Below are 17681 nucleotides of genomic sequence, written 5' to 3' on the forward strand. Positions count from 1 at the left end.
TAGCTATCCCAAGAAGACATCATTATGGATAATTCAGATAAGAGAATATTTTAAATAACTTTATGCCATAAAATTTGGAAATTTAGATTAAAGGGGAAAATTCCTAAAAAATACATAACTTACCAAGGAGAAACAGAAAATGTCAACATTTCTATAACTATAAAAGGAATTAAATCTATAATTAAAACCTTCCCAAAAAGAAAACCTCAATTCAGAAGTATTTACTGGTGACTTCTACCAAACATTTTAGGAAGAAATTATATCAATTTTTCACATTCTTCTAGAGAATTTTAAAATATAATAAATAAAGAACATTGCATATATTCGTTTCCTATGGCTGCTGTAACAGATTACCACAAACTGGCCTGAAACAACAGAAATTTATTCTCTCACAGTTCTGGAGGCCAGAATTCTAACATCAGTTTCACTGGATCAAGGTGTCAGCAGGGCCACACTCCCTCTGGAGCTTCTAGGAGAGAATTCCTTCTTTGCCTATTCCAGCTTCTGGAAGCTGTTGATATTCCTTGGCTTGTCCAATCTCTGTCTCCATCTTACACTGCCTTCTCCTACTCTGTGTGTAATCTCCCTCTGCCTCTCTCTTGTGGGGATAATCTCTTCACAAGATCCTTAACTTTATCATATCTGCAAAGACTCTTTTTCCAAATAAGGTATTAATGGATTCCAGGGACTAGGTCATGAATGTCATTTGGGGGCCATTCTTCTAGCCTACCACCCACCCCAATTCATTTTATGAGGCCAGCTGAACTTTGACATCAATACCTGAAATGACAGTACAAGAAAGGCAAATTATAGGCCAATATCTTCAGTAAACGTATGTGCAAACCTTAAATAAAATATTAGCAAACCCCATCCAGCAATACATAAAAAGAATAAATATACCATGATCCAGCTGAGGAATGCAAAACTGTCCTAACTTTAAGAAATCAATTTAATTCTCCACATGAACATTGACCGAAAAAAATAGGGAGAAACACAGCTCTTTACATCCTCAACCAGAAAGAGGAGTTGTTAGATGTCATTTTAATCTACAATATTTTCCCTGAACAAACTAAATGAAAGGAGCCATAATGCCTTCACCACTTCTACCAGCACCTCTCTCAAATAGGACACCTTTTGGTCTGTGGATGCTTGCAGGTATCCCCCCTACCAGCTACCTGTAATTATCCAGAGAGCCATAACAACTTTCCTGGAAGCCCAGAACTGATTTGATGATTGAAGAATACCTTCTTTAGGTAGGGAGCAGGAGAAAGGCAGATTATATCTAGGTAACGTCTAGCACTTTGTTTTATCATGAAGATGGGGCATGTGAAAATGTTCTCACTGGTCTCTGACTTTGATAACTTAAAATTGCCAGCTCATTGAAATCAAATAAAGTCAATGTATGATCTAGTCCAGAGATGGGTAGTAGACCCAGTTTTAGCAGTCCCTAAAATATTATAGTGCCGTAGTTCTCAACCCAAAGCATATCCCAGCCACCAGGGGACTTTGACAAACTACACAAGCCTTAGCTCCACCCTTGGTGATTTACAGGTATAGGGAGCCACTATTGTGATGGAAATGTATCACATTCTTCAGGTGTATTGTTTGCGTATTATAGTGGGGAAAACAGAGTAGAATAATGATGGAACATCATTGGAATAATGACGTAACAAACACAAAAATAGAAATGTATGAAACATAAATACACTCCTTTTCCCCTGATATTTTTGGACTTTATCACACAAACCAAATTAATGTACATGTATTCATTTTCTATTGTTGTATAATAAATTACCACAAATGTATCGGCTTACAATGACATTTATTTTCTCACTAGGTCAGAAGTCTAGGCACACTGTATCTAAATTCTCTGCTCAGGGTCTTACAAGGCTGAAATCAAGGTGTCAGCTAGGGCTGCCATCTCATCTGAGGGTTGGAGGTGTCTTCCAAGCTCACTGAAATTGTTGGCAGAATTCAGTTCTTGCAGTCATAGCTGTTACTGTTAACAGCTTGTAGAGATTGATCTCAGCTCCTAGAGGCCACCTTCAGGTCCTAGCCATAAGGCCTTTTAAAACATGATAGCTTACTTCCTCAAAGCAAGCAGGAGAATCTCACTCCAGTCTGTTACAACGGTCTTACATAAAGTGAAATTACAGAAGTGAACTATCACATCACCTTTGCCACTTTGATGTAATCAATCAAGGGGGCCATGTTCCCACCATATTCACAGGTCCAGCCCACACCCAAGGGTACAGGATCATACAGGGGGTGTACACCAGTGGCTGGGAATCCTGGCTGCTATCTTAGCTTCTGACCTACCACAGTGTGCACTGCAGAAAGGGAAAGAATATAAAAGAATGGGAAAACCTTGGATGGGCAGAGAGTAACTGGAGAAGAGAATCAGAGTGATTGAGGAGTGGTGGCAAGAGGAGAAAGAGCTGGGCAGACAGGCTTGGGGGAGAATCGGGAGAGTTAAGAGTTTTGTCTGGCAATGGACTTTACGTGAGGCAGACAGAAAGATACAATAAGGAAGGAGGACTTGAAGGAAATTCTTCTGACTACTAAGAACTTACTCCCTTTTTTGATATTTTCTTTAGAGACTGCCATAAAATATCTTAATTTCTTTCAGCTAATTGTATGTGTAGTTGTTTTTCTTTCTTATTTTTATTTTTTGCTTCACTGTCATTCATTTCAGTGCAAATCTGTGCTCAGAATGAAACTCAATGTGATCCAACAATTTTTGATTACATTGTAAAGATGAGGCTTAGGATTCAAACAGACCTGAAATCAAATCTCCACGCCTTCATTTACTAAGTCCGTTATTTTTATAAACCTCCACCAATTATTAAGCACAATATGCCTATTCTAAATGATGTTGCTTAATTTAGCTTGTGATCAAGATATTGCCTCCAGTTGACTGATTTATCTCCTGTTATCTGGTTAAGTGACAGCTGTGATCACCAGTTTATCCAGATTGACAACAAAATAAATAAATGCAGTGAATTACTTCATTAAATTCCTTAAGTGGTGGTACATATTAAAAAAGAATATCTATAACTATCTAAGGTGTACAATAAATATCAGCTTCTACTATTATAGTTTTGTTTTGTTTTGTTTTCGGTACGCGGGCCTCTCACTGTTGCGGCCTCTCCCGTTGCGGAGCACAGGCTCCGGACGCGCAGGCTCAGCGGCCATGACTCACGGGCCCAGCCGCTCCGCGGTATGTGGGATCTTCCTGGACCGGGGCACAAACCCGTGTACCCTGCATCGTCAGGAGGACTCTCAACCACTGCGCCACCAGGAGAGCCCTACTATTATAGTTTTAAAATTTCCTACACCCTGGCAAACCAACTGGCAAAATGTATTATTATGTAAATGACATGTAAAACTAGGAAAGTGAAATTGAGACATATCAGGAGGAGAGCTGATATTAAGCTCATGCTTCTCAGCCTAGACTGTAAAGCACCACAGCAGCTGAAGTTTCTGTCTAGCCACTGATGTTTTCTCAGAGATTTGCATGTAATAAGTGTTGAATGAACACAACATTTAATAAATGAAAACAATATTCTGTGTCTAATTACCAGTTCCATTTATGGTGCTTATAGCCTTATTAAGGGGTCCAGGATCAGGATAAAGGTGGAAGACCTACCTATCAGAAAATTAAGGGCTTGGAAGAGTTGGGAAATAAATTATGTTTTTGCTGGAAGATATTATAAGTAATTTATGCATTCATTTAAAAATATCCTTTGAGCACTTTCTGTGTTCAGATACCATAATAGATGTTGTAGGGGTTAAATAAAGTATACAAGATTTAATTTCTACTCTCAAGGATCTTCAGTCCAATAGAGAAAATACTTGTATATCAATAATTTATATACAAGGCTAGATGTGATAAGTGGCACGTATAACACAAAACAAAATTGTATAGGACTTCAGAGAAAGAAGAGATCACCTTAGACCGTGGATTGGCTAACTATGGTCCATGAGCCAGATTCATTGTGGCCTGTTTTTGAATGGACCATGAGCTAAGGATAGTCTTTACATTTTGATAAAACAAAGAAGAATGTAGAGGCTGCATGTGGCAAAGCCTAAAATTTTACTGTTACTTTACATAAAAAGTTTGTGGACACCTGTTCCAGACAAATGAACAAAGAAGTCTTCATAGAAGTCACATTTGATCTAGGCCTTCAATTGATGGACAGAGCTGGGGTTGGGGAAGGGCACTTGGAATGAAGGGAATTACTTTTACTCAAGCCCAGGGGCAGTGGACTTCAGGACACATCTGAGAATAATGGTGACAGATCCCATTTGGCATGACTAGGAGTTTTATGAAGGGAGAAGTGGAGGAGTCTGGAAGGGTTGTCTGTGGTAGGTGGGCTAAGGAAATGGACTATGCAGTAACTGAGGACATCACAGTTGCCAGAAAGAATTTCATGCAGTTTTTGCAGTGGCCTCCCTTCAAGGATTCTAATGATGAGAATGAAGATGATTTTTCATAGTGGAGCACTATAGTAGTGTAATTTTTATGACAATTAGCCAGAGGTGAATCCCATGCTTCACTCCAGCCACCAAAAAACTCATGACAGCAATGCAGATTCTCTTAACTTCAGCCTAGGTCAGACTGAAACTCCCAACCAGCTGCTTAAAGACACCTTGCTTTATTATTTCCCATCTCCTCCATCAGCTAGCTCCCTGAAAATGTGATTTAAAATGGGACTTCAGGGCTTCCCTGGTGGCGCAGTGGTTGGGAGTCCGCCTGCCGATGCAGGGGACGCGGGTTCGTGCCCCGATCCGGGAAGATCCCACATGCCGCGGAGCGGCTGGGCCCGTGAGCCATGGCCGCTCAGCCTGCGCGTCCGGAGCCTGTGCTCCGCAACGGGAGAGGCCACAGCAGTGAGAGGCCCGCGTACCACAAAAAAAAAAAAAAAAAAAAAAAAATGGGACTTCAGACAGACTTTCTAGTGTAGCTTTGTTTCACATGACACTATGTTATTAATTCATGACACTATATTATTAATAATATTCACCAACAAGTCTCAGACCCACTATTTCACCCTCATTTAGTGGCAATCTCCAGCAATCAAATAATTGCACTTGTCTGTCTAGCCCAGGCACAAGACACACTTACACAGACTGTTCTGTTGGTCAGTTCCATTTGCTGACAGCTCAGCAGGGAGGGATCGATTTATTCAATGCATAAAGCTGCTGCATACAAGTGGAACTCGGGCTAGGGAAGGGGGGAAATGACTGAGAAAGCAATGGAAAAAGACGTGCGATGTGGAGTGAAATGGCAGTTGGTTGGGAAATCTCCATTTGGGAAAAGACACATCTAGTCCACCCCAATGTCCAACTTTCCGCTGAAATCCTGAATGCCTGTTTTCCTCCCTCACAGGTTGAGAAGATAGCAGAGCCTTTATCCAGAAATACAGCCTTCTGGGTGCTGTCACTCTGGTCAGACACATTGCAATTCTCTGATTGGCCCTCCACTCACATGCTCTGGACTTTTATAAGGACAACAGTTCTTGTAATTAGAAAGGAAAGTAGGAAGTCAGACTAAAACAGACGCAGCAAGGAAAAAATAAAACAAGTTGAAGAAAAAGGAAAGAAAATCACAGGAGAAATAGTTATAAATTATTTTACAATAGCCACAAGGCAGGGTGGGATCACCTGACTTGGATGCAGATAAGGCTGACAGGAGGAAAGGGTGGCTGAACCTCAGCCTTCCCTTCTGACTTTCCAACATCCCCTCCACTTCCCCACTGCCCTAGGCCCTCATATTCCTACCCAGGCCTGTCCTCCATCCCACTTGCTCTAAATATCTCCTTTCTTCCTTCCATTCTGCACCAGAATTAGAGCATTCCTTTTATTAGCTATAATAGCAAAAGGATCTCTTAAAGCACTTCATGAAAGAGTCTGTTGATCATAGCTCAGTATGATAATTTACTGAGAATATTCACTTCCAAACAGGGAAAAATAGGATGAATTCCCATTGGTAGATTGTCAGGTCATGGTAGGATCACTGAAGGTAAGGAGGAAAAGAAGAAGATAAAAAGGGGTGGAATGAAGGAGAAGGGAAGGGAACTAAATAGGTACTGAGTGACATTTAGTTTTACATATAGCATTGTGTGAGCAGCTGCCTACAAGAGATTCTATGGGCTAAGTGGCTGCTAGTCAGGAACGTAGACTCCATTGACCCAGATGTGAGCAAATTCCTTAAGGGTCGTAAGGAAATATAGAGAAAGGCAATTCTATGACCCTCTCATGACCCAAACATTATATACAGCTGGAAAGTGGACAATAAAGGTGAGCAATTACTAGACTCTGTCAGGGCTTTAGAAAAGTCAGTCAACCATTTTGAGGCTCAGTTTCCTCACTTATAAAACAAAGCTGTTGAGGGTGAAAGGGTCTCTACATTTCCTTCTCATTCTTAAATTATATAATTCAATGAATTTTGTCTAATTTTTCCCTCTGTAAGTTCATTCCTATAGCAGATAAACATGCTTTTATTTCTTCCATCTTAAAAAAAAAAAGCAAAAAAACTCTCCTTATACTGCTTCTCTATCTGATTTCTTATTTCTCTAATTCCCTTTTCAGCAAAATTCCTTGAAAGAGATGTCTTATAATCCATATCTCCACTTTTTCTCTTCCCATTCTCTCATGAATCCACTCCAATCAGACTTTTGTCCCAATTGTGTTGCAGAAACTTTTCTCATAAATATCACCAAAGATCTCTAGTAGCCAATGCTCAATTGTTCTTTTATTTTACTATTAGCAGTATTTTATACAATTCCTCCATTGAACACTTTCTTCATTTGGCTTCCAGGACACCACAGTCACCTAGTTTCTGGCAACGCTTTTTCAATCTAATTTTCTGGCTTTTCATTATCTCCCCAAATTCCAAAAATGAACGGTACAAAAGCACAGCCCTTATTCCTCTTCTTCTCTCTCCACTCATACAATGGATGATTTCATCTGTTCCATGGCCTTGAAGACTATCTATGGGCTGATGACTCTCAGACCTCTGTCCTGACACCAGACTTGAATATCCAAATGCCTATTTGAAACTCCTTAGATATCTAGTTGCTATTTCAAACTCAACACAACAAAAGCTCCCACCACCAGCTTGCTCTTCCTGAAGTCTCTCCAGTCCCATTAAGTGGCAACTCCAGACTTCCAGCTACTCAAGCCTACTGCTTGGGAGTCACTCTTGAATCCTTTCTCTCTCACACACATACTATATCTCATCCATCAACAACTTCTCTCAGCTCTTCCTTCAAAATATAAGCAGGAATCCAGACACTTCTTTCCACTTCCACAGCTACCATCATCTCCTACTTGATTGCAGTAGCCTCTTATAACAGTCACCATCCACGTTGGAAACAGATGGCATCCCCCAATAGAGTAACTGAAGAAATTTTAATTAAGGACCCTTTATGAAGGTGTGGACAGGACTAAGGGAAATTAGCAAATGATGGTCAAGTGTCCAGTGTCTAGCATGGCTTTGGAGGCCAATGGAGTCATTACTATCCTTAGACATACATGAAAAAAAAAAGAGTGGGAGTAATTACCTGAAGATACACAACAGGAAATGCATTCTTCAGTGGAAAAACTCAGCCAGCCTTTGGCAACCATCAGAAAGGAAAATGGAGAAATGAAGACCATGAACTCACTGTCCTCCTGCCTTCCAATCTTCTGATCACAGGCATAACTGAACCCCAAGCCAGAAGACAAGGGGGCCCATTGATGCAGTCCATTAAGGTCATCCTCCTAGCCTCCTGTGCTCCTCTGGGACACAGAGCAGAATGGAAAACAGTAGAGAAGGGATCTGGAGGGGAAAACAAATGTATTTGGCAAAATATCCTCATTTGCAAAACAAATAAATATTACTGTCGTGGAGTGAAGTGAAATAATCAACATAAAGCATTTAGCACAATGCCTGGCACATAGTTTTTAGGGGGAAAAAAAACCTTTTATATGCCTGGCATCATATTTCCAAAGGTGGATTTTTATGGAGTGATGTTTTCCAAACTTCAGATCATGACCAATTAGTGGGCTGTGAACTTAATGGGTTTCCCACCATTTTTTTTAAGAATTAGAAAAGACCAGCACGCATCTCATGAAGCAAGTGCAAGTATTGTCTCAAAAACATTAATTTCCTTTAAATTCACATTAAATTCAATGCATGTGTGTGTGTGTGTGTGTGCGTGTGTACGTGTGCACACGCATTTAACTGTGTATTTGTTTCCTAGGGTCAGAAGGTAAAATATATTGGGTTGGCCAAAAAGTTCCTTCAGTTTTTAAGTAAAAATAAAAGACACATTTTTCATTTTCACCAAGAACTTTATTGAACAACGTATTCACCCTTTTGTTCCACTACTTCTGCCATTTTTCAGGCAACTTCAAAATTTCATCTTCCCAAAACTTTTTATCTTTTTGAGCAAAGGACTGTTCCAGGTGCCTTTTACAGTCTTTCAGGGAATTGAAATTTTTTCCATTAGGAGAATTTTGTAAAGACCGAAATAAATGGAAATCCGAAGGTGCAATGTCTGGCGAATACGGTGGATGCATCAGAACTTCCCAGCCAAGCTGTAACAGTTTTTGCCTGGTCATCAAAGAAACATGTGGTTTTGAGTTATCCTGATGGAAGATTATGCGTTTTCTGTTGACTAATTCTGGACGCTTTTCATCGAGTGTTGCTTTCCATTGGTCTAATTGGAGCAGTACTTGTTGGAATTAATCATTTGGTTTTCCAGAAGGAGCTCATAATAGAGGACTCCCTTCCAATCCCACCATATACACAACATCACCTTCTTTGGTTGAAGACTGGCCTTTGGTGTGGTTGGTGGTGGTTCATTTAGCTTGCCCCACAATCTCTTCTGTTCCACACTATTGTACAGTATCCACTTTTCATCACCCATCACAATTTGTTTTAAAAACGGAACATTTTCTTTATGTTTACGTAGAGAATCGCATGTGGAAATACAGTCAAGAAGGTCTCACCCCTCCACCCCGGCTTAACTTATGTGGAACCCAAACATCAAAGCAATTAACATAACCAAGCTGGTGTAAATGATTTTCAACTCTTGATTTGGAGATTTTGAGTATGTTGGCTATCTCCCCCATGGTATAACATTGATTGCTCTCAATTAATGTTTCAATTTGATCGCTATCAACTTCAGCTGGTCTACCCGAATGTGGAGCATTGTCCAGCGAGAAATCTCCAGCACAAAATGTCGCAAACCACTTTTGACACATTCGATCAGTCATAGCACCTTCTCCATACACTGCACAAATCCTTCTTTGTGTTTCAGTTGTTTTTACCTTTCTTGAAATAATAAAGCATAATATGCCAAAAATGTTGCTTTTTTCTTCCATCTTCAATATTAAAATGGCTACAGAAAAATTCACCGATTTGGGGCTTCCCTGGTGGCGCAGTGGTTGACAGTCTGCCTGCCGATGCAGGGGACACGGGTTCGTGCCCCAGTCCGGAAGGATCCCACATGCCGCGGAGCAGCTGGGCCCATGGGCCATGGCTGCTGAGCCTGCGGGTCCGGAGCCTGTGCTCGGCAACGGGAGAGGCCACAACAGTGAGAGGCCCGCATACCGCAAAAAAAAAAAAAAAAAAAAAAAAATTCACCAATTTTGGTAAGTTTTTTTTTACAATGCATACTGATATGACAGCTGTCACAATACAATCTAAAAAAATTGTTTCAAATGAAGCTAAAGACAACTAAGCAGGGCCTCCCTGGTGGAGCAGTGGTTAAGAATCCGTCTGCCAAAGCAGGGGACACGGGTTCGAGCCCTGGTCCAGGAAGATCCCACATGCCACGGAGCAACTAAGCCTGTGCACTACAACTATTGAGCCTGTGCTCTAGAGCCTGCGAGCCACAACTGCTAAGCCTGCATGCCACAACTACTGAAGCCTGAGCACCTAGAGCCCGTGCTCCACAACAAGAGAAGCCACGGCAAGGAGAAGCCCACACACCGCAATGAGGAGTAGCCCCACTCGCCACAACTAGTGAAAGCCCAAGCGCAGCAACAAAACCCAATGCAGCCAAAAATAAATATATAAATAAATAAAATTTTTTTAAAAAGAAAGACAACGAAGCACTACTAGAGCCATTTGACAGGAAAAAAATGAATGAACCTTTTGGCCAACCCAATATTTCTTACTAAGAATTATGGTCAGAAAATGTTTGAAAGCCACAATCCAAGAGTACTTCTAGCTACTTCCTCTCATCTCTCACTTATTCCTCCCCAAGAAGTGATTTGCCTGGTTGACAAATGTGGGAGGAGAAATTGAGCATACGTGCTTGAGTCTTTTCTCATTCTCTTGTCCCTGCTAGTCTCCTCTTCTGCCTTCTCTTATTCTCTATGGTAGATGAAATAATAGCCCCCAAAGATACCGAGTCCTAAAACCTAGAACCCATGAATATTACCTTATATGACAAAGTCTTTGCAGCTATGATTAAGTTAAGGATCTTGAAATGGGGATATTATCCTGGATTATAAGGGTGGGCCCTAAATGCAATTATATGTATCCTTTAAGAGGGAGGCAGTGGAGATTCTACACACAGAGGAGAAAGGCAACGTGAAAACAGAGTAGAAAGGGATTTCAAGACACTGGCCCTCCTTGAATATTGAAGGTATGCTGTCACAAGTCAAGGTATGCTAGCAGACACCATAAGCTAGAAGAAATAAGGAGTGATTACTTATCCATTCATCAGTCAGTAGACTTTTTTTTTTAAGATTTTAATTTTTTACTTATTTTTGGCTGCATTGGGTCTTCGTTGCTGCGCGCGGGCTTTTTTTAGTTGTGGCGAGTGGGGGCTACACTTCGTTGGGGTGCACGGGCTTTTTCTTGCAGTGGCTTCTCCTTGCAGTGGTTTCTCTTGTGGAGCACAGGCTCTAGGTGTGCGGGCTTCAGTAGTTGTGATGCACGGGCTTAGTTGCTCTGAGGCATGTGGGACCTTCCCGGACCAGGGATCAAACCCGTGTCCCCTGCATTGGCAGGTGGATTCTTATCCATTGTGCCACCAGGGAAGTCCCAGTTAATAGATATTTTTAAAAATTGCTTTTAAGGGTTCTTTCCATGCCCTTAGTTGGTAGGGAAGGGATTACTAGGCTTGCCACCATGAGTGAAGTGTCATGAGAATTGGGAAGGCCTTTGCACACCAATATGCACTCTGACTTCCCTCATAATAATAACAGCTACACTGAGTGATAATTATGTATAGAACACACAATGTACATCTCTATCCTTACAAAAATTTAGCAAGGTAGCCAGCATTACCCTTCTTTTACAAATGAGAAAACTCAGAGTCAGGAATAGTTACTCCTTTTGGACAAGTTTGTCCAAACTCACACAACTAGTAAGTGACAGAGACAGGTTGTGCATTTAGCTTGATTTGCTTCCAAAAACAGAGCCATCTCCACTTCAAGTGTCTCCCTGTGTTGTCCACCACTGGTTTCCTGAGGCTAGGTTTGTGTTCCTCAAGCAAGCTGCATATCATAGTTTGTATATATCAAAACTATACATAACGGGAAGTTTTGAATGTAGCAGTCTAGTTTTTTCTGGCCATTTTGGTCCCAAGGTCTTATGTCCCACTTGATTATTTCTTTTGTAGTTGTTGGGTTAAAAACTAGATAAAAGGGGGCAAAAGAGGAAGATGTACACTTAACACTAGGGTCTTAGTGCTGGATCGTTTGTTGACAATAAATTTCATTACAAAAATCTCATGGCTATCTTGGAGATCCAAACGCAGAATCTTTTTTTACATGAGGAAAAGAAAGCCAACAAATTCACATATTTGTCTAATAACCAACGACCTCATCAAAGCAGAATATCATTGCAATGTAAACAGACTCCTAATACTTTGTAAGTTCGAAGTGGGAATTAACTCCAAATTTATTTTGATCATCCAAACATCACATTGTAAAATTTCCATTACTGTCTCCATTATTTTTCTCTTCTCCTTTTATGTAGGGATATATGAAACTGATACTCTGTAAAGGCAAAACCAAACCCTACTTTTTACTTTGAGAAGGGGAGAAATTTTAAATAGCATTTTTCAGTTGTGGTGATTTTGAGATCCCATGATCAGAGTATTAACTGTCCTTTAAGTAGTAATTCCATTCCACAAAACCAAATCCCAAACATTCACACAAGTTCCTGTCAAGTCACATATTTAAACAAATTATTCTAAATAAATGAATGCTACAGAACCCCCGAAACAATGTGGTTTGCTCCTTTGATTTTCTGGAACATCTTTTTGCTATACTGTGCCGCTACATACTTATTTGGCTTCATGGTGGACTTGTTACGGCATGTTTAAGAATATTCATTACTCTTGGCAGTTATAAACAAAATAAATGCCAAATGGAGATGCTAAGATGCAGACAAAAAAAAAAAAAAAAACGTTCAGAGTGTAGCTACACAGTATTTGCTCATGCCCCTCGATATCAATACCGTTCTCCGAAAGAATTTCCAAATACTCCAGGCCCAGGCGCAAAGGATAAAACAAGAAGCCCCACCTTTGAGCCCAGTACGGAGGTGATCCGCCCACCCACCAACCAATCCGAAGTCGTGTTCTCCACCTGCCCACGGCTTGAGCGACCTTTTCATTCCCGTCCGCTGTCCCCTTTTACGACAGTTTTCCGGCCTAGTTTACGGCCGCCACTGCCGTATTTCCTGGGGCGCCCGTGTCTGGGCGGTTTGCACATGCTGGTGGTGACCGCGTCGCTTTGTGGTAGAGGCGTAGAGCTGGTGGGCTGGGATGTACCGCGCTCCCGGTGGAAGCAGAGGAGCCGAGCGGGAACCATGGTGAGTTCCGCCTTCCGGCCTCTTGGGCGATCTCAGGCCCAGGCCTTAACCTCTGCTCAAGGTCTGGGAGGAGAGGAGCCGCAGATGTCTCCCTAATGCGACTCAGAGCTGGGGGTGTAGCGCCCCGGAGAGTCACCCTCTGGGACACAGAGCTGTTGCCTCACCCCTCTCGGGCCTTTGTGCCTGCCGTCCATGGGGCTCGGAGGTTAGTGGAAACGCATTTGATTATACCTGCTGGTCCCCTAACACATCCTCGCAGCCCTTTCTCTACATCGCTCTGTCTTTCCCCTTTTCTCTTGCTGACACACCTCTTCTCGATTCCTGAACATATTTGGCCGAAGGTGCTCTGAGAAGCTAGTCTCTTAGTTAAGCCTACGTTTAACGGTGAATCAGAATTTACAGGAATCCTCTGTAAACAGTTCTCCCTTCTCTGGCAGAAACTTTATTTCCGTTGCTCTTGATTGAATTTTAATGTGACTTCACTTGCCCGGAGGTGAAAGAAGTTTTCAAGGGGAGGGGAATTATCTTTTTCACTGTTGTATAAGTAAGTAAGCAAATCGACTTGCTTTTTTTTTCCTTAGTGAAAAATCCCATACCTTTTAAATGCATTGGATATAAAATTTGCAGGATCATTGGGCAGAAAATTTTCATCCTAAAAGTTATTTCTCCCGTTGAAATAAAACTTGTAATAAGTTGGAATGGGAGAATGGGCATGATAGGGAAGGGTGAGAATGGGAGAAATGAATATTTACTCTGCTTCCCTTTACCAGGCCAGTACAGTGGTAGCAGTTGGACTGACCATTGCTGCTGCAGGATTTGCAGGTTTGTTTATGGTTTGGGGGTAGAACTGAAGTAGAGGAGGTTGCGGACTTTTGATTTTATTGCTTTTGTTTTTAGGCCGTTACGCTTTGCAAGCCATGAAGCATATGGAGCCTCAAGTAAAACAAGTTTTTCAAAGTCTACCAAAATCTGTAAGGCTTCTTATTCACCATTTTTGCTAATTCTTTATTGTCTGTGTATGAAGCCTAGAGCCAGACATCCATGAAGTTCTAAGTGATTGCTTTGGACCCCTTCTCTTGCTTCCCGCAAAGAAGGTTTAGAAGTTCTGAGCTTTGTAATGGTGCTACCCTAAAGAATCAAATGTTACGTGTGACAGATTTGGGGAAGAGGTGTTAACAGTTTTAGTATCATGAAAGTTAATATCACTTTAGTGTTCATACACCATTACCTTCAGCATCATTTGCTCTGCATCACAAACACAGAGGGATCTAGGGGTCTGAAGTGATCCATTTTTACTGTGTGGCTCTGGCACTCCCTAACAGAGATTACTTGGGTAACACTTCAGTTAATTGGGCTCTAGAGTATGACTGAATGTGATCATACATTCTGTGGTCAAAATTCAGAATGAATATGATTTTGACAACCTGTAGAGTATTGCTTTTTATTGTTATGATTGAATGTGACAGAGTAGTAGAGTAATGGTAGGTTTTACCAGTATAATTTCTGACATACCAAGGTCAGTGGATCTAATAGCCTGATTTTCTCAATATATATCTTAAAGGCTTGTTTTAGTAGTTGCCTTGAACCTCAAAATGTCCTTGAACCACTTGTCTCAAAAGGTCTCTGAATCCTCTAAAGCACTTGTTCTAAAACATGTAGTCATATTCTGAGATCAAATTTTTGTCTAGAACATGGCTAGCTTGGAATACTCTTCCCTTCACTCCCAGAAGAACTGGCTTTAAGGCACTGTTATTTTGTCTTGTATCTTCAAGACAGTTTAGATGGTCCGGGGGTTGGGGGGGGGGGAATGGATATTTAATGATCAATAAAATATTTGTTGCTATTTATAGAGTTAAAATACCATAGGGGGCTTCCCTAGTGGCGCAGTGGTTGAGAGTCCGCCTGCCGATGCAGGGGACGCGGGTTCGTGCCCTGGTCCGGGAAAATCCCACATGCCGCGGAGCGGCTGGGCCCGTGAGCCATGGCCGCTGAGCCTGCGCGTCCGGAGCCTGTGCTCCACAACGGGAGAGGCCACAGCAGTGAGAGGCCCACGTACTGCAAAAAAAAAAAAAAAAATACCATAGGAATTGCACTTAGTTTTCTGAAGTGTCTTAGTTTTTCCGCTGGTTCTATGAACATTTATAGACATTTTTTAGCAGCTTTCAGTTTATTTTGATAATCTTTTCTTACAAATGTATTTCCACTTTCAGGCCTTCAGTGGTGGCTATTACAGAGGTGGGTTTGAACCCAAAATGACAAAACGGGAAGCAGCATTAATACTAGGTGTAAGGTAAAATAATTTCTCACATTTTTAGTATTTTTCTTCCAAATTTAGAGCTATAAGCAAGTGTAAGAAAGACCTTCTCTCTTTTATTAGGAGAGTTATTCTACTGTGTACATTTTTTTTTAATTTTTATTATTTTTTTGGCTGCACTGTGTGGCATGCGGGATATTAGGTCCCTGACCAGGGATCTAATCCACACCCCCTGCAGTAGAAGCATGGAGTTTTAACCACTGGACTGCCAGGGACGTTCCATCTATTACATTTTTAAGATCTAAACATTCCCTACAAAAGTCCAATGAGAAGGTCTAATGACACATGAGTACTTTTTAACTCATTGAAGGTAGATTTTTCAACAGATAATCACAGTGCTCAATATTGTTCTCTATAACGGAGTAACAGTTTTTTTGTGATGAAATTCTGCCTTCATTTCCAAATACTTAAACATACTTTTCGATAAAAGGATTGTTGTAATGGTTAAAAGTTCAACTAAATTTTTAAGAATGCCTTATTTTTCTAAGGAGCTCTGTTTAGTTCTGTGATTCAGAATATTAATCTTCCTAGTGTGTTAGAGGTTCCCAAATAGCTTTTCATACTGTTGTGTTGACTTACTCCAGTTTCAGTTTTTTTTCAGTTTCACGATTTTTAATCGACCTTTATATAGTTTTTTAATGTGACCCAGATCTACTCTGAAGTATACCTTTTCCTTTTTAAATTAGCCCTACTGCCAATAAGGGAAAAATAAGAGATGCTCATCGACGAATTATGCTTTTAAATCACCCAGACAAGGGTAAGTATCATTAAACTATTGTTAACACATTTTGTTGGAGTAACTGTTATTAGTGGGATAATTTTGTATCTAATTCTTGGCTATTATAAGGGAAATGCCTAGATCTGTTTGTGAGCACTGTCTCCCAGGCTGGATCCATTTGTTTAGGTATCTTAAAAGAGTAAGTTCTGAGTGAAAAATTTATAGACTAATGAGCAGATCTAGTAACTACTATAATTTGGAAGTAGTGATAAGCATTAACTGTGTTTTGAGATCTGCAGTTGTGATGTGACTTACAGTAGTGAGTCTCAAATACTGCTACTACTACTGTTTGGGGTGGGGGGTGTCTACATTCTTACCTAAGGAAAATGTTGAATTTCAGTTAATGAAACTAATAAAACTTTTAACTTTTTTCCTATACATTTAGACCTTTTAACTAGTGGTTACCTAGTTAGAAACCTATAGGATGTATTAGTTTCTGATACACTTCTAAGCAGCCTAGGCTGAGTTGAAAGATCAAATGGAATACCAAAATGTAGACCACAAAATCCACATTCCAGTGTTTAAGTCCTTTTACTTTACAGGAGAAGCCTCTCTTTAAGAAAGAGTGTTTTGAGTTTAAACAGGGTTGTAATTGTTTGGTATCTGACTGCATAACCTTTTACAAAACTTAGCTTATACTAACTGGAAGGCTCTTGATTCTGTAGGTCTAGGGTGGAGCCCATAAATTTGCATCCTAACTAAGCTTTTTACTGATTGCTGGTGCTTGCTGGTCTGAGGGCCACACTTTTTTGAGAATCACTCAAATCACTGCTGCAGTTCAGTAGGAAAGGAGATGTAGGTGACATCGTGAAGGGACTGTTGGTAACAGGAAAAGGATATAAAGCAAAGTGGGGTCTTCCCAACTAAGCTCAGCACCTCTGAAAATTTCATGGTTTTAAAATAACACAGTACAATAAATTGGCGTTTATGACTTGTGATCGTCATGAAAAGGTAACTTACACTATTTCAAAGTCACATAAGTATGAGAATTTTTTAAAATTTTATTTCTATCAGTTTAAGCTTTTTCAGAAGGTGCCATTTTTTGTGGAAATCTCCCTCCCATTGGTCAAATATATTAACCATGTTTTTGGTCATCCAGTTCCAGTGTCATAGTTATTTTAAAAAGTCAAAATTTCATTTCTGCTCATTTCACCTCTTAGATAAGCATAGGAATTCTTGAAGCAAGAGAATAGCTTTTCACCAAGCAGAAATTGGAGAGTCCATATTATAACTATTCCTTTTTTTCCTTCCTGTAGGAGGATCTCCTTATATAGCAGCCAAAATCAATGAAGCTAAAGATTTACTAGAAGGTCAAGCTAAAAAATGAAGTAAATGTATGATGAATTTTAAGTTCCTATTCATTTATGTATATGAGTACCAGCTTTTTATAATAAAATGCCTCAAAGCTACACATTTTAAAAATTAACATAAGCTAAATGAAAGCCTTGGTATAAATTTGAGGATTTAAAATCGGATTATAGAATATTTGTAGGTTAATACTCAATGATTATGGATAAGTGCATGCCATTTGAAGTGTTTGTTACTCATTTGTCAAGTAATTTGGCACCTATGTCAAGACAAAGTGAACAAGATAGTCTCTCTCTGAAGGAATCCCCAATCTGATGGGAGATTGATAAACTGATAATTAAAATACAATGTGAAAATAATTAAAATACAATGTGATAAATATGATGGAATTAGCACAAGTTGTTGTAGTAGGGGCTCATCTCATTAAGACAGGTGGCTGTTCAAGGTACAGAGGACTC

General features: G+C 40.3%; 1 protein-coding gene across 2 annotated transcripts; it reads left to right on the plus strand.

The window, feature by feature from the left end:
• The first annotated feature begins 12703 nt into the window (after positions 1-12703).
• DNAJC19 (DnaJ heat shock protein family (Hsp40) member C19) lies at positions 12704-17604 on the plus strand. Of its 2 annotated transcripts, none has more exons than XM_082838996.1 (6): positions 12704-12823; positions 13594-13645; positions 13721-13794; positions 15034-15113; positions 15824-15894; positions 17172-17604. In XM_082838996.1, exons 1-6 carry the CDS (start codon positions 12722-12724, stop codon positions 17240-17242), a joined length of 450 nt encoding a protein of 149 aa, XP_082695122.1. In that variant the 5' UTR covers positions 12704-12721; the 3' UTR covers positions 17243-17604. The 2 variants fall into 2 exon arrangements, with proteins under 2 accessions (XP_082695122.1, XP_082695123.1); XM_082838997.1 differs by having other exon boundaries at positions 12715-13028.
• The last annotated feature ends 77 nt before the right edge of the window (positions 17605-17681 follow it).

This window comes from Leucopleurus acutus, assembly GCF_964270905.1.
Source record: "Leucopleurus acutus genome assembly, chromosome: 5".
Classification (NCBI taxonomy): Eukaryota; Metazoa; Chordata; class Mammalia; order Artiodactyla; family Delphinidae; genus Leucopleurus; species Leucopleurus acutus.

Excerpts from the sequence above, each read along its gene's own strand:
- DNAJC19 (XM_082838996.1), top strand. The coding sequence starts at position 12,722 with ATGCTGGTGGTGACCGCGTCGCTTTGTGGTAGAGGCGTAGAGCTGGTG. Across the intron at positions 13,795-15,033 it reads TTCAAAGTCTACCAAAATCT|GCCTTCAGTGGTGGCTATTA; the intron begins GTAAGGCTTCTT and ends TTCCACTTTCAG. Across the intron at positions 15,114-15,823 it reads GCATTAATACTAGGTGTAAG|CCCTACTGCCAATAAGGGAA; the intron begins GTAAAATAATTT and ends TTTTTAAATTAG.